The sequence below is a fragment of the Erpetoichthys calabaricus genome, chromosome 11, assembly GCF_900747795.2.
Source record: "Erpetoichthys calabaricus chromosome 11, fErpCal1.3, whole genome shotgun sequence".
NCBI classification, from domain to species: Eukaryota; Metazoa; Chordata; class Cladistia; order Polypteriformes; family Polypteridae; genus Erpetoichthys; species Erpetoichthys calabaricus.
Genome location: NC_041404.2, coordinates 88,083,680 through 88,105,498, shown reverse-complemented (window position 1 = coordinate 88,105,498; position 21,819 = coordinate 88,083,680). Strand labels below are relative to the sequence as shown.

The 21,819-nt window shown below is 40.1% G+C and overlaps 1 protein-coding gene across 1 annotated transcript in view; it reads right to left on the bottom strand.

Moving 5' to 3' along the window:
• Window positions 1-21,819, bottom strand: part of LOC127529647 (inositol 1,4,5-triphosphate receptor associated 2-like) — a 70,944-nt gene that overhangs the window by 28,615 nt on the left and 20,510 nt on the right. The window contains exon 2 of the mRNA XM_051933895.1: window positions 15,755-15,862. Within this exon, the coding sequence (XP_051789855.1) occupies window positions 15,755-15,862 (108 nt within the window). The remainder of the gene's footprint in view (window positions 1-15,754; window positions 15,863-21,819) is intronic.

The following is a 21,819-nucleotide window of genomic DNA, read 5'->3' as shown; positions in this document are numbered from 1 at the left end:
AGCCAGGCTGTGGGTATAGCTCTCAGCTTAGCGAGGGGGCGTGGTAGCAGTTGCGAGCCGCGATCTGCGGTGTCTGCGTTTCTCACTTAAGTGCACTAGTGGGAAAATTGCCCACATCCATGATTGTTCCTGTGGCTGATGGGCTGCAGCTGCCATGTCCTCCCCGCATATATAGAGAAGCGCGAGCCGGTTAAGGGGGAGAAGAAGTAAAAGAAAAGACAGGAGAGAGAACACAGGCAGGCAGGCAGGCGGTGCGGGAGAGCGAGCGAGTGTAGGCTCGCGTGTAGCTGAACAGTGAGCTGAACAGGCGAGCCAAACAGCTGAAGCAGGACGGTGTAGAGAAGGTCAGCTGTATTAAGAGTGTCTCGCCTGTTGCAGAGCCCGCAGGTGAGACGCTAACAGAGAAGAAGCACCGGGGATTGTCATCTGTTTTTTAAAGACTGCATCCTTTTGACGTTTTAACCTCGTGTTAAAGGATTGTTATTCTTGTGTATTTTAAACCTCCACTTCACAACTGTTTTAAGGATTATTTATTTAAAGATTTATTGAATGCTCTACTGCACTTTAGACACCTGTTTTGATTCTTTCAATAATCAGTTATATTATTTACCAGTGTTATTTATTAAAGGTAGACTACAGTATATATAATTTATCAGTGTTATTTGTTAGGAAAATTAATTTTTATGTTAATATATTTGAGGTGCGGAACAGATTAACTGGATTCCCATTATTTTCAATGGGGAAGTTTGTTCTAGATACGAGAAATTCGCTATACAAGCTCAGTGCTGGAACGAATTAAACTCGTATCTAGAGGTTCCACTGTATTATTATTCTTATGTGTCCAGCGCTCTCTCTCTCACGCACCTGTATGTGTGTGTGTGTCGCTCGCTCGCTGCACGTGTTCCTGCAGGCATACCAGTAAGTGAATGAAAAGATGGAACTCTGAAGAGAGCAACATACAACTGTCCGTGATTGAAAACTGGTTTTGGCAGATACACGCACATCTTTTTGAAAGTTTGGCCCTGTGCCTTATCAATTGTCATCGCAAAGGCAAATCTAACAGGAAATTGTCTTTGTGTTAAAGTAAAAGGCAAATTATCCGCGACAAACAAAATGTTTTACACGCTGCATACCAACCCGTGGCGTAGTATACGCCGCATAATCATGTTTTTTAAGCAGAGGGAAAAAATGAACATTTGCAAAATCCGTAACGCCGCTTTCAGCAAGTACAATGCACACGCGTTTAATTTGTCAGCCACTTTTTGCCAGCCGTCTTTTCTGGTTTGGGCTGGTTTTGCAGGGTTACCGCTTGTGCATATTAAATCTTGAAATCCTTTGAGTAACTAATTAACTAACTAACACCCACCCACCCAGCTTGTGAGAAAAAAATGTGCCCGTTCTTTCATCATTTTGTTGCAGCCTATCAAAGACTTGCTGATCATGTTTTCTAGAGTCAATATACAGTGAAACCTCGGTTCACAACCATAATTTGTTCCAAACCTCTGGTCATAAACCGATTTGGTCGTGAACCGAAGCAATTTCCCCCATAGGATTGTATGTAAATACAATTAATCCATTCCAGACCATACGAACTGTATGTAAATATATTTTTTTAAAGATTTTTAAGCACAAATATAGTTAATCATTACACCATAGAATGCACAGTGTAATAGTAAAAACATTGAATAACACTGACACAAACACCCAGGCTCCCTGCTCAGCTGCATGCTCTCTCTCTCTCTCTCAGCAGCACGTGAGCCTCCCCCCCCCCCCCTCTCTCTCTCAGCAGCACGCGAGCCTCCCCAGCCCCCCCCCCCTCTCTCTCTCTCAGCAGCACGGGAGCCCCCTCCCCCTCTGTCTCTCAGAAGCACGGGAGCCTCCCCAGCCCCCCCTCTCTCTCTCTCTCAGCAGCACACGAGCCCCCTCCCCCTCTGTCTCTCAGAAGCACGCGAGCCCTCTCTCTCTGTAACATTGCAGCAGTTGTATAAACACTTTTTTTTAAAATGAGTTTTAAGCACAGGGGGAAAAAAGGAACATTTGAACAAATCCGAACTTTGTTTAAAAGCCAACCAAGATAGTAACATTGCAGGAGTTCACCATTTTTAATCAGGCGACTGACAGTAGTGGAGTCAGGCATAGAGAAGGTCAGCTGCTGAGAAAGCGTCTCGACTGTTGCAGGGCGGTGAAGCAGGTGAGACGCTAATTAAAAAGAGGCACAGGGCTTATTGGTTTTTAAAGACTGCTTCCTTCATTGTGTTTTAACCTCAGTTTTAAGGGATTGCGCGGCTCTCTCTGTCGCGCTGCCTGTGTGTATGCCTCTGTCTCTCTGTGGCACTGCCTGTGTGTGCGCGGCTCTCTCTCTCGGGCTGCCTGTGTGTGCCTCTGTCTCTCTCTCGGGCTGCCTGTCTGTGCCTCTGTCTCTCTGTCGCACTGCCTGTGTGTGCGTGGCTCTCTCTCGCGCTGCCTGTGTGTGCCTCTGTCTCTCTCTGGCGCTGCCTGTGTGTGCCTCTGTCTCTCTCTGGCGCTGCCTCTGTGTGAACCAAGGTTCCACTGAGGTTGACTAATGAAAAGTTAACGTGGCTCAGAGCTGCATGTGGACTGTGGCACAGACAAACGGAAATGACGGCATGTTTTCCGAGGCATCGCGTCCGAGTTGGTGGGCGTGGCTCTGCGAGTTGTCGTCGCATCCAATGGTCTTAGAGTTGGTGGGCGTGGCTCCTTCCTGCGTGCGCCATGGGTGTCTTACTTGTCGGCGGCTTAGTGAATCCACGGCCCTTCCGGCGTGCTTTCCATGGTTGGCTACTTGTCTTCTGGCTTAGTGAATTATATATATAGATATTCTAAGTTTACTGCACTAAATATCATGCAAAAAGTTTTGAGAAACGTGAAATAGAATGATCACTGCGCAAAAAATCATGCATGTGAGATAGGCTGTCGAGACAAAGCATGTAGTTTAGCAGTTCTTTAGTAAACTGTAACTCCAAAATTTATTATAATAAAATTGCATGTAAATTTATGGTACTAAATGATGAAAATTATTAATATTACAGATTCAAAAGGAATCCAACAAAACACTAAGCACAAAATGAAAAGCACTGCACAGTCCAGTTTCAAAGAAGCAGATGCAGATGATGGTGGTGTAGTTACAAAATGCAATCTCCTGTGAACAGCCTCCTGAAAGTTATATAAACTTTTATCCTACCAGGATGCCAATGATAGTGAAATACTGTAGAACTTTAGAGGACTCTCCAGAAGGAAGATATTTTCCAAACCAGATGAAATCACACAAACAAGAAGACACAGGACAAAGACTACATAATTAAAATGGTAATCCAAACCTATAATTACACCTGAAGCATTATGAATGTCTAGCTGAAATACCGAAGAAAAAAAAACACACCTGTATTAATGCAGTAAATATATATTTTAACAGCAAAAAAGCTGTAATGCAATTAATGATTTAAAATGATTGAAACCTATAAGTGCATGTATATTCACATTTAAGTGGTGTTTATTTACCAATATCAATTATTTATGTGAGAAATAAGAAATGGTGAAAACTGCTTATTTTAATTAAGCTTTGATTTAGATAATTGCATTACAGAAAAACAAACAATAGTCTGTAATCATGACATGTACATATTGTATTAGTTAAATTATGTATTTTAAGGAAATTTTATTTATTTTAGTATTTTTATGGTCACTGAACAATAAGGCTACAGAATTTAATTTCACATGAACAGGCAACACCTGTGGTCTACAACTGAATTATAAAAATACACTTTAATATAGGACATAAGGCTTCTATGCATCTGGTTATGCAGGAGTTTAGAGGGATAAAAGAAAAAAAAAATCAGAATTACTATTGGAATTGGCCGCTCAAGTAACATGAAATCGGTGATCAGTATCAGCCTTGAAAAACCTGATCAGATTATCCCTACAATACAGTCTTAGTAAAACAGAAGCAGAAACAAAGTAGGAGAATGACTAATTATCTTTACTGAATGCAACAACCTTTCCATTATAAATAAATTTTTCAAACAACCTGATCCACAATTTTACACTTAGACATCACCAGCTCACTGACATCAAATTGATTACATTCTCCGTCCCAAACAACAGAAGAGTTCAGATATAATAACAAATAAATTTCCTGAGGTACAGATCATGAACTTCTATGTGTAAACTCCAAGTGAAGTCGTAAAGAGCAAGATGGCCATCAGACTTTCAAGATTCAATTTGGAGGAAATACCTACTGTGTTTAAAGAAAACCTACATCTAATTGAATGAGATGAGCTGTGGATGGAATTAAAAGAAACATTACAAAAACTGTTCCAGACAATTATAGATATATAGCTTTATTCAGCTTCAATGTGGTTTATAGGAAGAAAAAGTATATTAGAAGACTTTGTGTATATGACAATTTTTGTAAAAGTTATTTTTCATCAAGTAGTTGTTCATAAATCAGGGAAAGACTGTAAAAAGAGAAAAGTAAAGTACAGTAGAGTTACAGGAGTTTTGCCTGGAAAAAAATTAGGCATCTACTTTCAAACATCCATCCATCCATCCATTTTCCAACCCGCTGAATCCGAACACAGGGTCATGGGGGTCTGCTGGAGCCAATCCCAGCCAACACAGGGCACAAGGCAGGGAACCAATCCTGGGCAGGGTGCCAACCCACCGCAAGACACACACAAACACACCCACACACCAAGCACACACTAGGGCCAATTTAGAATCGCCAATCCACCTAACCTGCATGTCTTTGGACTGTGGGAGGAAACCGGAGCGCCCGGAGGAAACCCACGCAGACACGGGGAGAACATGCAAACTCCACACAGGGAGGACCCGGGAATCAAACCCAGGTCCCCAGATGTCCCAACTGCGAGGCAGCAGCGCTACCCACTGCGCCACCGTGCCGCCCCACTTTCAAACATGGTATATTTAATTTATTCAAAATTGATTGTTTTCTTTAAAAGAACTGTGCTTATGTATGTGAATGTTACATGAATGTTACATGTTTTGCATGAATGTTACATGCACTTCTCTGTTACTGAATATTTGTATATCCATGTAAGTATTTTGAGCCTGTCTTCTTTAAAATGCACCATATTAGAATGAAGTAAACTGAATTACATTTCAGAGCAATTTTAAATTTGTATCAAAAGCTACTGTATAATGCTTTTCATTCAAGTACTAAGCCTGTAGGCCACAAATATCCAGCCTAACATTTTGCTACAGCCTTATTTCTCACAAGCATTAAGTTTGGGTTCTTATAGAATTAAGGGCATCTTTTGGTATCATTTTATCATGAACTTGTATATGTTACTTATTTACATTTAGCAGCCCTCCATTGGTATTTGTATGCTTGGATTAGTAGCCTGTTTCTTCAATATTTTAAAATATGCTAATACTATACACAACTCAGCATGAAAATACAACATCATCAATCAAAACACTAACACACATAATACATTTTGCCGTATCTTCTGTACCTCGGCCTAGAAGCAGGCAGTATTCCCAAAGTTGCACTTCACAGTATAATTAAAAATGATGACGGTGTTTGGTAGATACTGGTATAATATATCTGTATATACTTTTAGAACTGAAATGTGCTTTTGTAAGAATTAACAAATGTATTAATAAATAATTGTACACACTTTAGCACTGTTGATCTACAGTATCAAAACACATATTAATGCTCTGCTACTCAAATAGATTTTTATCTTACTCATTCACTAACTCATGCCATCACCTAACAAGCTTGGAACAAGACACAATGTTTTCCTCTTCTGTCTTCCTGCTTCAACCCACAAACTTTAAACTTACAAACATTATTAAACCCACTTAACCCAATGCAGTGTTGCGGTGGACTGGAGACAGGGCTGCAAATAGTGAGGATGCAGAGGGTGCATTGTATGGCTCATAGCAGTGTAGTCACAGCGGATTAAAGTACAATGCTCTGCTTCAAAGGGGAAGCCCCCTCACCTGCTATAACCCCCATCTCAATCCCCTATTAACTCCAACCCGATTACAGCAAACTGAAGTAAATCATTCAATTTTTTCAAAGACTGAATAAGGTACATTGCTAGGGGTCAATATAAAATAACATGCATAGTATCCACTTAAAAACAGGTTGTTGAGTCAAAGGTTGGAGCCACCATTGACTAACTGATTATAATGAACCACACATCACTTTAGGCAATTTTCTCAGAGGGGCAGGCTCACTTATTATATACACAGGGCCGCTGCTGGCCAAATGGGTGCCCTAAGCAGAAATTTACTTTTGTGCCCCCCCCCCAAATATTAGTTAGGCAGCCGTAACAGAGGTGAGGGCGCGCGCGTCATCACGTGTGCTTAGCCTACTCTGCGTTCACCGTAAAATGCAATATTTACGTTTATATTTTTGTTTATTTGTATATGTATATTATTAATATTAATTTATTATTATAATATATAAAAACGATTTTTTTTGAGCAGCTGGGATGTTGCCCCCCTGAGAGTTGGTGCCCTACGCAGACTGCGTACTCTGCGTATAGGGAGCGGCGGTACTGTATATACAGTTCACATTCAACTCAGTACACAAAGATATTACCTTTAAAGACACTAATCTCACAATATAAAATCACATTTACCGTTTCTCTTTGCATGCACAGATTTGAACATTTTGAGATAGAATGCTTATTAGGTTGAAATATGTTTGCAGTCTTTACCATACTGGTAAAATCACTGCAAATACTGCAAATAGAATTTCATCCAGTAAACCAGATCAACAGGTATATCACCACTCCTATATCACTGTGTACATGTACTGTACCTTGTAAACTATTCGGGCCATGGACCAATTCTCTAGTTTTACTGATTTTTTTTTAATTATAATTACGGTATCATTGTGGTAAAAAACATAAAAAAGAAAAATGAAAATATGATGTTTTCAGATACTTGATCCCTGTTTTGTGTCAGCTTCAAAATTTACACAGGAGGAAAATAATTGCATAACAAGAACACAACTGCATTACAATTGGTGTTCACCAGTTAATCATTAAAATAACTGCTACATTTTCTAGATTAAAAGTCTACATTTAAAATATCATTATTCAGGCTAATTATCTGAAAGAGCTCTAAAAATTAAGGCTAAGAAGAAGAAGTCAAAGATTAAAAATACCAATGCCTAAAGTAGCAAAACAATATACAAGTTCTTGTGAGTCCCAGACGGAACTGCTGGTTCAGTTATCTGGAAGTAGAAGGTACCTCAAACCACCTAGATGCTGCCTAGATAACGTCAGCCCTCAGAATTCTCTGCACAAATAAGTAAGAGACTGTGGAGCGAAATCACAGACAGGCCAACAATCATTTTGAAGGAGTTACAAAGTACAGTAGCTGAGATAAAGGTAAAACAGTCAAAAGTATCAAAAGACATGTATGGCAGCGTGACACAAAAAAAGCCAATACTTAAAAAGAACCGTGTGGGAGTATATCTGGGGTCTGATCTAAAGAGAACATGCTGTAGAGCTGAGCGTAAATGGAGGAAAACTAAACTAACTATCCACTATGAAATATTAAAGGGTAAAATAACAGAATACAATAACACAGTCCGTCTTGAGAGGCGCTGCTATTTCTCTAAGATTATAAATAACAATGCTAGTAATCCCAGAGTCTTATTCTCGACGATTGATCGTCTGCTAAACCCAGGTAACTCAAAGGAATGCCTCCAAAGTACTTCCAGTAAAACCTGTGAGGCTATTGCTATATTTTTCAATCAAAACATTAATAATATTAGAAATAACTTAGTATATCTCCCCAACACTGAGGATCCTCCTAAACCCCAGTACTCCGTTTCAAACAAATTAAATTCTTTCACCAGGATAGATTTACCTGATTTACATAAAATAATTTCTCAACTGAAACCCTCCACCTGCGTCCTTTACCCAATACCAACAAGTTTTCTCAAAGAAGTATCGGGCGTGCTAATTGATAATATTCTTGACATAGTAAATTTGTCATTAGATACAGGGGTCTTCCCAGACTGTCTTAAGACTGCTGTAGTTAAACCTCTACTTAAGAAAAATAATCTTGACCCCTCTGCTCTTGAAAATTTTAGACCCATCTCTAACCTGCCTTTCTTAAGTAAAATTCTAGAGAAGACAGTCATTATGCAGCTTAACTCTTTTAGGGCTAATTTTTTTTTTGTTTCTTTTCTCCCAGGGCTGAATATTTTTCCAAAAACTAACATTTTTTAAAAAAGAACACAAAGCAATTCTTTAACATATCAAATCAACAAGAAATATTTACTTTTGACAAATGTTACTGTCTTGCATGTTGTATGAGCCTGCATACTCTATGATTTCACATACATATCACATACATTTTACACAGCAAAGTCTGATGTCGCTCAAAGCAGCCAATTTCAGTCACTGCCACATTGCACTCCTTACCATATGTGTTGCTTTGGTGCCTATTTTTCAATTGTCTGTTGCTGCACTTTCTCACATATATTGTTAGTGTGTACTGTAGAGAGACAAGTCACCCATTTGCCATCGTGCCATGCCACTGCCACCAAGTTTTCTGCCTGCATGAAAACCGTATTGTCAACTCTTTTCATCTTCTGAAACTTTATGAACTTTATGTATGGCATTATAGCCTGGCTCACCCCATGGGATTTGCTTCTGTTTATTACAGAAGTGAATAAAACTTTGCAGCAGCACGTACCTAAGCCACCAGGGGACAAAACACGTTTGGACCAATGCTCCCTGAAGTTATATCACCAGTTCTGTCCCATCTCTATTTGTAATGCCACACAGCACGCTTCATCTCATCTTTCGTTGTGGGTTTCCACTTTGAAAAACCAGAATGCGATGCAAACGCAGCCCGCGATTCAAAAAAAATCTCCGCCTACCTGTTTGTCTCGTCTGACAGTAGCTGAAAAGCAGCATCAGGAGAGAGCAGCCTGAAGTACAGCAGCTGGTGATCTGTCGTGTCCAACAGCAAGCCATGCCGTCTTGTAAACTCCGGTAGCCAGATCGGCTCTCAACGGATCAATGTCTGTGTATTTATCCCATGCGAACCTTGCCGTAGATGCATCGGCTGCGCGAAGGCACTCAACTGGCAGCAGATCCGCTGGCGCGGCATCGGCTGGTGTCTGATCAGCTGATGCCTGCTTCTCACTCTCTTGCTCGATCTCCTGATCACTGCCAATAAAATCCGATTCTGAAAAATCAAGAGTCCGACTCCGCGATAATGCGCAAAACATCGTCTGCCGAGTGTTTTCTTTTCTGCACTTGCTTCGCTGCCTTTTCACATGTCGGTGCCATCTTGCCATTGTTTACATTTCGCAACTCACGCACACGCAAGGTTTAGTTGCCGAGTCAACGAGTCTAGCATTCCTCCAAGCACAGAGGGAATGCCTGCGACGTGACAGTGAGATTTGTCACCATTAACAGCTGATTGTCGCCCCCTATCCCTGGATGTCGACTTTTGTCGACATTAGCCTTCAACCCCTCCTGTCGACAAAAGTCGACATCCGCCCTAAAAGAGTTAATGACCACCTCAATTAACATGCCATTCTTGATAAATTTCAGTCAGGTTTTAGAACAAATCACAGCACAGAAACTGCACTCGTTAAAGTAGTAAATGACTTGTGTGCAGACAGAGGCCATTTATCTGTTCTCATCCTCCTAGATCTGAGTGCCGCATTTGACACCATTGATCATAATATTCTTAGAAATCGCCTTAGTCAATGGGTGGGCCTCTCTGGCAGTGTCTTAAATTGGTTTGAATCCTACCTGGCAGGGATAAAATTCTTTGTTAGTTGTGGTAATTACAACTCAAAGACACATGATATCCTATATGGTGTTCCACAAGGCTCTATCCTGGGTCCACTGCTCTTCTCAATCTACATGCTTCCGTTAGGTCAGATTATCTCAGGGCACAACGTGAGCTACCATAGCTATGCTGATGACACACAGCTATACCTATCAATAGCACCTGATGACCCTGATTCTCTTGATTCACTAACACAATGTCTTACTTGTATTTCTGAATGGATGAATAGTAATTTTCTAAAGCTAAATAAAGAGAAAACTGAAATTTTAGTGATTGGCAATAATGGATGCAATGAGGCTATTAGAAACAAGCTGGATGCATTAGGATTAAAAGTCATGACGGAGGTAAAAAGCTTAGGGGTAACTGTTGACTGTAATCTGAATTTTAAAACGCATATTTATCAGACCACTAGGACAGCATTTTTTCACTTAAGAAACACAGCAAAAGTTAGACCTCTTACATTACTGAAAGATGCTGAGAAATTAGTTCACACGTTTGTTTTCAGTCGACTAGATTACTGTAACGCACTCCTCTCAGGACTACCCAAAAAAGACATAAATCGTTTGCAACTAGTGAAGAATGCAGCTGCTAGAATCCTAACTAGGAAAAGAAAATCCGAGCACATTTCTCCAGTTTTGATGTCACCACACTGGTTACCTGTGTCATTCAGGATTGAATTTAAAATTCTGCTTATGGTTTATAAAGCCTTAAATAATCTCGCCCCATCTTATATATCGGAATGTCTGACATCTTATATTCCAAATCGTAACCTTAGATCCTCAAATGAGAGTCTCCTTAGAATTCTAAGAGCAAAACTTAAAAGAAGTGGTGAGGCGGCCTTCTGCTGTTATGCACCTAAAATCTAGAATAGCCTGCCAATAGGAATTCGTCAGGCTAATAGAGTGGTGCACTTTAAAAAACTGCTGAAAACACATTATTTTAACATGGCTTTCTCATAAGTTCACTTTAATTTAATCCTGATACTCTGTATATCCAATTCATTATAATAACTATTCATGGTGGCTCTAAAATCTGTACTAACCCCTATTCTCTCTTCTGTTTCTTTTTCGGTGTCCTTTTGGTCGCCACCACCATCTACTCAAAGCACTGTGATGTTCCAACATTGATGGATTAAAAGCCAGAAATCTGCATGACCATCATAATCAAGTCCTTCCGTGAGAACCTTAAATACAAAAAGGACTATTTAATTTATGTTAGGTAGAATGCCCAGAGGGGACTGGGCGGTCTCGTGGCCTGGATCCCCTGCAGATTTTATTTTTTTCTCCAGCCGTCTGGAGTTTTTTTTTTGTTTTTTCTGTCCTCCCTAGCCATCGGACCTTACTCTTATTCTATGTTAACTAATGTTGTCTTATTTTAATTTCTTACTTTGTCTTATATTTTTCTTTTCTTCATTATGTAAAGCACTTTGAGCTACTTTTTTGTATGAAAATGTGCTATATAAATAAATGTTGTTTTTGTTGTTGCCAAAAACCATGAGAGTGACCCAGATGAAAAATATTCGCCAGGCTAATAGAGTGGTGCACTTTAAAAAACTGCTGAAAACACATTATTTTAACATGGCTTTCTCATAAGTTCACTTTAATTTAATCCTGATACTCTGTATATCCAATTCATTATAATAACTATTTATGGTGGCTCTAAAATCTGTACTAACCCCTATTCTCTCTTCTGTTTCTTTTTCGGTGTCCTTTTGGTCGCCACCACCATCTACTCAAAGCACTGTGATGTTCCAACATTGATGGATTAAAAGCCAGAAATCTGCATGACCATCATCATCAAGTCCTTCCGTGAGAACCTTAAATACAAAAAGGACTATTTAATTTATGTTAGGTAGAATGCCCAGAGGGGACTGGGCGGTCTCGTGGCCTGGAACCCCTGCAGATTTTATTTTTTTCTCCAGCCGTCTGGAGTTTTTTTTTGTTTTTTCTGTCCTCCCTAGCCATCGGACCTTACTCTTATTCTATGTTAACTAATGTTGTCTTATTTTAATTTCTTACTTTGTCTTATATTTTTCTTTTCTTCATTATGTAAAGCACTTTGAGCTACTTTTTTGTATGAAAATGTGCTATATAAATAAATGTTGTTTTTGTTGTTGCCAAAAAACATGAGAGTGACCCAGATGAAAAATGTAAATAATTTATGATCAGATGATACCAAGACAGAGCTTTTGGGCAATGTTTAAAAAGATATTTGTGGTGTAAATATAACACTATCCACACCTCAAACACAACATTTAAAGGGGAGTATTGCCGTGGTAATATTATGCCATGGGGCTATTTTTCAACAAAAGGAGGTTTTGGCATTTGGTTAAAACAGAAGAAAGAATGGATGGTGGAATATATAACTAAATACAGTAGACCCCCGCAAAGTCGTGGTTCAGAGTTCGTGGTCTCAGTCATTCATGGGTTTTTCCTTAGAACCTATCTAATAATTGTTAGCGGAAACCGCAAATATCCTCCGCAATTTTTATGGCTTTTTTCGTGGCAATACTGTACTGTACAGAGAACAGGAAGCAATTGTAGAGGAGAACTGCAGCTTGGGATGGTGAAAGTAGCCAATAGAATTTGAAACTGCAACTCCCAGCAGTGGCTCTGATTGGTCTTCTGCTGAGGGTGCTGGGGCTTTTGGGCTCAAAGGATGTCAGCGCAGTTTTTAAAAAGGGGGCCGGTGACCAAAAGCAAAAAAAAAAGTTTTTGTAATTTGTGTTTCAAGTTCTTGTCTGTCTGCCTTCTGTTGGGTTACCTGTACTTATTCGTTTTGTTCTGGATCATTTCGTGATTGGCATCTGAATTGTCTGCCGTCTGCCTGTGTACATGAGGACTGTAAGTGGATTCATGGCCATCCTGCAAAGAAAGGAGCGCTCCTGAACCCATCCACCCGTCTTCACCATTTCAGGAACTAGCAGTAGGACTATCTTTACATTCCCATTCAACGTGCAGATCTCTGGACTATATTTATCATTACATTTCATCCATTGCCATTTTTCATGAACGTTTTTCATGATTTACTGAGTGTGTTTTCTTTGCGCTTTGGAGTATTTAATGTGTAATTGCCGTAAGGGGAACAGGAGTGGTATCACTGTTTTCATTTGTTTTCATTACAGTCTTTATTTGCTGTTTAATTACCGGTTTGCTTTGTTTTTGTCTCTGTTTGTGAGTGCGTGCGGGTTGGGCCAAGGCTGGGTGCGTCCCTGGAATCTCCACCAAAAAAATAAATCACCGTCTTCTTGACGGTGTGAATCTTAGCGGCACCGGACCGCTACAGCGTTATTCATTTCTCCCTGCTGCTGATTGACTGTGATGCATCTCCAGCTGAGTGTTCCTGCGTTTTCCATTTTGTTCTTCTTAACCCTTAAACCGCCACAACTGGCTGTAGTCATTTCCCAGTGCCATTTTCAAGCACGCAGGAGCTGATCAGTCAGTGCCGTACATTCGTTGAGCAGCCAGCTCATGACCACAGCCAGCCCCTTGTGAGCAGGGGGGCTGAACGCACCCCTAGAAGACACAGACACTCCTCAAAAACCCACTTAAAAAACACTGATAGACTACCTTCACATTGCTCCCTTACTTGCTGGGCTTACTTGCGGCTGCTCTGTAGCGTGATATGCTTCTCGTGTGACGCTACGCTTACTTAAAAGCCTGAACAGCACCTGTCCTTTTTGGCTGATTGCTTTGTTTCTCTCTCCTCCCCCAGACATCCTCTGCTCCTGTTGCAGGTCCCGCTCCCCTTGTGCTCCCCTATGATGATTGCCTATTCTTTTAAACGAGAACTAACTGCATACTGAACTCGTTTTACTTCTGAAAGAGACATGTTTGTTTGAAGTGTCTGAATAAAGTTCCTGTCTCTAAAATCTCCTGCATTTCTGTGCAATTCTGTGACCCAAGCATGACATTCTGCAGCACTGCAGCCTCACTGTCCCTGGGACTGAGCCGCTGCACTATAGCCTGCCAGCATCAGCGCTTACCTCTGTGTGCTTGCGTGCAGCCAGTTCAAGCGCAGCTGGCTCGGTCATTTCATCCATGGTGTCAGTTACACCTTGTACATATTGTTCCAGTAGTTTTTTAAATAGTTTTTATAGTTCATTAGCAGTGTGTAAAATTATCAATGCTGCAGTAATTGTGATGCTCTTTGCATGAAAAAAATTGTGTTCCATTAAAATTTCACTTTTTCTTTGTAAATTGTGATGTTTACTTAAAGTGCAGCAAAAAAGTATTTGGCGCCCAGGGCTGCATTAACCCCCAAGTATGTGGCAGTTTAAGGCTTAAAGCCCCAAGATGCCGTCGAAACACCCTGCACCTTCTAAGGCTTCTGGCAATGAAAACGCGCTTGCATGAATTACAGTACATATAGCGGTAACATCTGTATTTTACATTCTAGCACTGCAGGGGACATAGCAGTACAGTACTGTGCAGTATACAGGTTTACTTTTACATTCTTTTTTTTAGATAATGTATTAAGCTGAGTTTGAAATTAAAGTGTTTTGGGGGCATATTTAGGGTTTAAATTATAAAAATTGGCATTTTTTTTAACCACATCCAAAATTCGTGGTTTTTCACAATTCACGGGTGCTTTAGGAACGTAACCACCACGAAATTTGGGGGTGTACTGTATTGAAATAAAATCTGTTTCAGTCTGCTAAAAAACTGAAGCCTGGATAAATGTTTATTTTATAGAGTTGTTGAGTTCAAGTTTAACTTTATTTTCATGTGTACAGTAAAATTCTAACTTCACTCTACACCTTTTCTACCATATCAACATGCAATTTGTCCCAGGTACTAAGTTCTCCTTCAATACACAAAATATATGCTGCACATGATTAACTAATTTGCAGCTCTAAATTGGCACACTATGAGTATGGAGTTATGCATCAGAGTGGTCTCTACATTGGACTTGACATCCCATTCACAGTTACTTGCTATATGTGCACAGTGTTTATAGGATGTGCATTGACTACCTGGAATTTCTCTGGCAACATGAAGATTTATAGTTCTGCCTCTTAGACACCAGTCCATTCTATTATTAAACATGCAGATAACACCATACTGCTAAATTACAAACATAAACTGAGTAGTCTGTTTCTAAAATATGGCATAAAAGAATGCATAAAGAAAGAGTATTTGACTTTCAAAAAGAAAATGGAAAATGGTTGAAATGGAGATAGAAAGAGTGATCTGTTCCTTTAGCACTAAGTGACTAACCTTCACTCCTCCATCCACCAACTTTGCTTATTTAAGGGGACCAAACTGTTGGACCTGATGCAGTTGACTTGGTAAGCAAGTATCAGAAAGCAGTGCTGAAGAAAGTGAGAATAATCTCAGCTGAACACACAATGCTAGTTATGACATTTGAATGAGGAAAATGAACTTATCCAACCATTATTTTAAAACACAGCCCTGAATGTAAATCCCAAGTATGGGTACTGTCCACGTGAAGTCTACATTTCTGTACTCCGGCCTCATGTCTATGTCAACTTTCCTACTGCATCCTAACACATGTGTTGGGTTAACTGGCAACGCTAAATTTCCTCATGTGTTAGTAAGTGTGGGTGACTGTGATAGTCTGCCCTGCACTGGTCTGGCAGAGAATGGAGCTTGGAAAGGAAACAGCTGCCCACACACCTGAATTGGATAAGGGGGTTACCAAATAGACATATGAATGGACTTTAAATTATTTACAATCTATGAATATTTTAGAGTGATAGTTTGTGTATTTTTTAACCTGCTGTCTCTATATTTCTCTTCATTTGGTGCAACTGAGAAGACTAAATTTCAAGTTCTCTTGTGAAACTATGGAGAGGAAAAAAAATATGACCCCCACCCCCCACTGCAGTCAAAGAGCTTTACAACCAATCTATTATTGATCAATTATACCATAGCCTAAATGCATGATGAATAACAAAATGACATTTTACCAGTTTTTTTAATATCACAGGCCTCAAAGGTAGAAATAAGTACATCCTCTTCTGAGTGTAAGTAGGCACTGGAGAAGTTGTGTTGAGTAAAGTTTTCAAGATGGGTGGCTACAACAGGAACAGTACAACAAAGACAAATTAGTATAATATTCTATAACAAGTTTGAAAATAACTGCATTAAAAAATATGTTTTTATTCAACCAATTCATTACAGAATTTTTATACTCAGAGAATTAAAACTACAAACATTTTTCACTTTATAGCAAACCAAGCCCCATCCACCCGCCTTTTATATGACTCTGCCAGTCACTGAATTTCAGAGTGAAAACACTTTACGAAGCAATTGATTTTACAGTAGCATGAAATATAGGGGAAAAAAAGCAACAATGGACAATTATTTCCTTTCATTGTAACAAGGCTTTGATGACTCAAAAATTTCTCTGTTAACAGTATATCAGGGTGACCATATAATGTCTGCTTTATCAGTTACTCTTCTTCATTTAGGTGAAAATACTGTTACTACTGTACTACAACTGGTATGCTCACTCACCACTATGAAGTATATCCATGAAAATTAGCCATGTGTCTTTTTATAGGCACACCCATTCTGACTACAACATTCAAAAGGTTGTTGGTTGTTCAATTAATTTCAATTCTGTTTAATTTGGCAAAGTACTCTACAATGAGTGTAAGCTCAGAGCTCTGCAATAACTTCACAAGTGAATGCAATTATAATGTTTACAGAATAATAATTATGTAATGATCATGCACAGAGACACATGTTTGTTTAAACACTAAGGAGGAAAAACTTAAACGGATTAACATAAATGCAAACTAGCAACATTAATCCATTAATATAATAGTCGAACTATGGCCAGTTGACAATGGAAGAGAGAAGAGAAAAATAAAAACTCCACTCAGCAGGACTGTCACTGGAGAAAATAAACCTTGAGGATTTGGGTATGGGGTCCATAATCAGTTATAACACAAATTAGAAAGATAATGACTGATGAAGTCTCAGTCCTGGAGACCAAGGCCAACTGTCCAACCACCATGTGTATTCTACAATAAAGTCTGTGTTGGGCCATCTAATATGACAAAATAATTTTTCTATCTGCTCATTCCAGTGCTCCCAGTATCTCAGATGATTTTCTAAGAGCAAGAAAACACATACAGTAAATGTGTAACAAATAATGTATATATATTTTTTACAAATAAATAGCAAACAGACATGCAATATGCACAGCTAATGAACAGCTCTAATTCGGGTATGCTAGACAAAAGTAGTGAGTTTTCAGCCCGGATTTAAAAGAAGAGACTGAAGGGGCATCACTTATAAAAGCAGGCAGATCATTCCACAGCTTTGGGGCCTTATAGCTAAAAGCTGATTGTCCTACTGTTGTTTTGTTAATCTCTGGAATCTTTAGTAGGCTGTCATCTTGAGATCTTAATACACATTCTGTTTTGTAAGTACTAGGGGGCTTCACCCCCTCCTCACTTACCTCGCCAACCCCCATGTTTGGGGGTTTTAAGATTTTTATTTCTTTGAATTGTTGCTATTTCATTAGTTTCACTTTTATTTCAGAACTTCTGTAAAAACAATATTTGGAAATCTTTCGAGTCCAAATATGCTGAATCTTTTAAATGAGGTCAGTGAGACATGTCTTTAATGACTTTGTCAGGTTAGAGATAATGAAAACTGGAATTCCTAGTGTGTGCTTGGTGAGTGGGTGTGTTTGTGTGTGTCCTGCGGTGGGTTGGCACCCTGCCCGGGATTGGTTCCCTGCCTTGTGCCCTGTGTTGGCTGGGATTGGCTCCAGCAGACCCCCGTGACCCTGTGTTCGGATTCAGCGGGTTGGAAAATGGATGGATGGATGGATGGAATTCAAAAGACTCCAAAAAAACATAGGCGTGAATCACATGCAGAGCAAGATACAGAATATGAAAGCAGCAAAAAAACGAAAGTGTCCAAAAAAAAACAAACTTTGCATTAGACCAAAAAAAGAGAAATTATTACAAATAGAGATGGAATATATGGACAAACAGTAGGTGATATATCAGAAGTATGTAAATATTGTAAGGCTTTGAAGTTTAAGTCAGAGAATTTCAAAAACATGCTTTACCTCACATGCATTTATTGGTTACTTTGTAAAAAAAAATATTAGCTGATGATGATGTAGATTGCTTTGTCTGTGCTGAAATTCCAAATCTATCCAGAATTATCTGTAACCTGCTCTGCTGGTGTTTGGCCCTTTTGTTTTGTAACCTCTTCATGACTTTTCACTTTGTTTTCTACTGTGTCTTTCATCTCTGATCTCGCTTTGTCCCGCTTTTTTTTCAATGACACCTGGTCCGTGGTGATTAATTTCCCTGTTTCGAGTATTAATTTCCATTTGTTTGCGCTACTGCAATCTTTACTTTCTTTTTTTATACTTTTATATTTTTTTCGAATGCTCTGCTATCATAATCAGCTCTGCATGTGTGTAGCGCCAACATTTGTGAACGTCTTTATGAAGTTCTACTTTGTCTTTTACTCTGTCTTTAAATTCTGAGCCCGATGTGCTTTGTTTCATTTCCACTTGTTACAGGCTGATAATTACTTGCCTTATTTTCTGAATTTGCACCTAGATTATTTTTTCTTTTTCCTTTCCAATGCTTTTGAGTCTCTTTTCTCCGCGCTGATTTCTTTTTCGCTTATTCATCGAAGTTTCATTTATAACGTATGTCCTTATACGCTTTATATGCGCTGAAACCCTGGATCTGTATGTGCTCAAATCCTTCCAAAGACTGAATGTTTTTCTGCCCCGTTGTCTTATTTGATAGACTGTAAGTAGGGCGTGTCTTGCAAGAATCTCATTTTCTACGTCATCGCAAGATGGTCCTGGGTCAATCTCTTGGTACAATGTCTCATGTTTGCGGTCCCCGCGAGACGCACCATGGCAAGTCTCTTTGGTCTCGCGGGTCTTTTAAATGTCTTCTGAGAAGATCACGTATCGTAGCCTTGCTTTTGCTTTCCAGGACAGGATTTCTTTTTATAATAGAGAGATTTAATAAGTCCAGACAGGTAAGGCTTTATATGCTAAGCTAACTGGAAAGCAGTGTAACTGGTTAAAAACAAAAGTTATGTGGGTGTATTTTCTAGTTCTTGTATTGATTCTTGCTGTAGCTTTTTGAATTAACAGAAAGCAATACATAGAATAGTTTGAACAGCCAGTGAATAATGTGTTGCAGTAGTCAATCTTCTTAGAAGTAAATGCATGAATTAATATATCAGTACCCTCCATATTAAGAAACTGCCTTAACTTCACAGTACAGTTAAACTGGAAAAACAGATTTTAGATAGTGTTGTAATGTACATTTTAAAAGACATACTAGTTTTAAAAATAGTTCGTAAGTTGCATGATAATTCAGTAAAACTAATGTTTAGCCTGCCTAAAAAAGTGACAGAATATTGCTGCAGTCTGCATAACTTTATTCAGTACTTAACTAGGGGGCTCCGCCCCCTGCTCGCTTCGCTCGCCAACCCCTGGTCTTGGGTAACTCGAAATACATTTGATAGAGATTATTGTCTTTCTTGGTGATTGTTACATCTGTATCATGTTCACTGCCACGATATCTGTAGGTCTATGTAATATATGTAAATGACAATAGCAGTTTAATTGTTATGTTATGTAGGTATAGATGTGCAGATCTATGTACAGTAATCCCTCGCTATATCGCGCTTCGACTTTCGCGGCTTCACTCCATCGCGGATTTTATATGTATGAATATTTAAATATATATCGCGGATTTTTTGCTGGTTCGCGGATTTCTGCGGACAATGGGTCTTTTAATTTCTGGTACATGCTTCCTCAGTTGGTTTGCCCAGTTGATTTCATACAAGGGACGCTATTGGCAGATGGCTGAGAAGCTACCCACACTCAGCGCGTATTATGTATTAAATAAAACTCCTCAAATATATTGTGAGCACGGGGGCTGTTCGCACCCCTAGAGGACACGGCCGCTCCTCAAAAAACGCTGAAAGATTACCTTCACAGTGCTCCCTTCTTTGCTGGGCTTACATGTACCTGTTTTACATCTATCTATCTATCTACAAGCGATATGCTTCCCGCATGGTGCTTCGCATACTTAAAAGATCAAACAGCACGTATTGATTTTTGATTGTTTGCTTTCCTCTCTCTCTCTCTCTCTCTCTCGCTCGCTTGCTCTGACATTCTCTACTCCTGATGGGAGGGGGTGTGAGCAGAGGGGCTGTTCGCACACTGGCCTAGAGGATACGGACGCTCCTCTAAAAAATGCTGAAAAATGCTTGCTCCCTTCCTTGCAGCTACTTTGTCCGGCAGTGCTTCGCATACTTAAAAGCCAAACATCCCTATTGATTTTTGACTGTTTGCATTTTTCTCTCTCTCTCTCTGATGCGCACTCCTTTGAAGAGGAAGATATGTTTGCATTCTTTTAATTGTGAGACGGAACTGTCATGTCTGTCTTTTCATGGAGCACAGTTTAAACTTTTGAAAAAGAGACAAATGTTTTTTGCAGTGTTTGAATAACGTTCCTGTCTCTCTACAACCTCCTGTGTTTCTGGGCAAATCTGGGACCCAAGCATGACAATATAAAAATTACCATATAAACATATGGTTTCTACTTCACGGATTTTCACCTTTCGCGGGGGGGTCTGGAACGCAACCCCCGCGATGGAGGAGGGATTACTGTATGAGATATATTGGAGTGTATAGGTGTAGATGACGTATATAGGAAGTACAGATATACACAACATTTGTAGTATAGATGGTGTGTTGTCCGTGAATGAGTTTTCCTTGATATGGAGTTATTATAATCTTAACGTTAACGTCACATGAATGCCGAACTCTTGAGAAGGCTACATAAAGTTGTCCATGTCTAAATACAGGCTCAGAGAGGTAAAGGCCGACTCTGTCCATGGTCTGTATGTATCACTGTAATGTGCTTCACATATGCTGTGTAGTTTGGACGTTTGGGGATTCCGTCCGTATAATACAGAGCGTTCGTTTATTCATATTATACCTCTGTTGTCGTGTGTGTGTGTTCTCTGTGGTTGTCGTTGTAGGCGCTCCGTACTATGTCGGGTTTGACCATGCTGTGGTTTGTGGACGTTTGGGGACACCGTACTTTCTGTGGTTTGACTGTGGGGCGGGACACCAAGGCCTCTTGTGTTTGTTCCGTGAGTACTTATAATATTGTATTACTGAAATGTGACTCACATATGCTGTGGAGTCCGGATCTGTGGGGCGTCTGTACTATCCTGGGTGTTTGGCTGCGGTGTTTTAGACGTGCATTGTAGGCGCCTGCACCTTCCGTACTATGTCGGGTCTGACTATGCCGTGTAGTGTGGGCGTGTACGCTTCCGTACTCCTCCATCTGATCTCGTGTCTGTGTGTTCTGTGGTTGTACTGTTAGTGAGGTATCACTGTAATGTGCTTCACATATGCTGTGTACTCTGGACGTTTGGGGATTCTGTCCGTGTAATACGGAGCGTTCGTTTATTAATATTATACCTCCGGTGCCGTGGGTGTGTTTTATGTGGTTGTCGTTGTAGGCGCATGCACCCTCCGTACTATCTCGGGTTTGACTATGCTGTGTCTTGTGGACGTTTGGGGACTCCGTACTCTCTCCGGTTTGATTGTGGGGCGGGACGCCGAGGCGTCTTGTGTTTGTTTTTTCTGTGAGTACTCATATTATTGTATTACTGTAATGTGATTCACATATGCTGTGGACTGCGGTGGGTTGGCACCCTGCCCGGGATTGGTTCCTGCCTTGTGCCCGGTGTTGGCTGGGATTGGCTCCAGCAGACCCCCGTGACCCTGTGTTCGGATTCAGTGGGTTGGAAAATGGATGGATGGATATGCTGTGGAGTCCGTATCTCTGGGGCTTCTGTACTATCTCGGGGTTTTGCTTGCGGTGTGTTAGACGCGCGTTGTAGGTTCGCGGTTTATGTGGTTGTCGTTGTAGGCGCATGCGCCCTTCGTACTATCTCGGGTTTGACTATGCTGTGTCTTGTGGACGTTTGGGGACTCCGTACTCTCTCT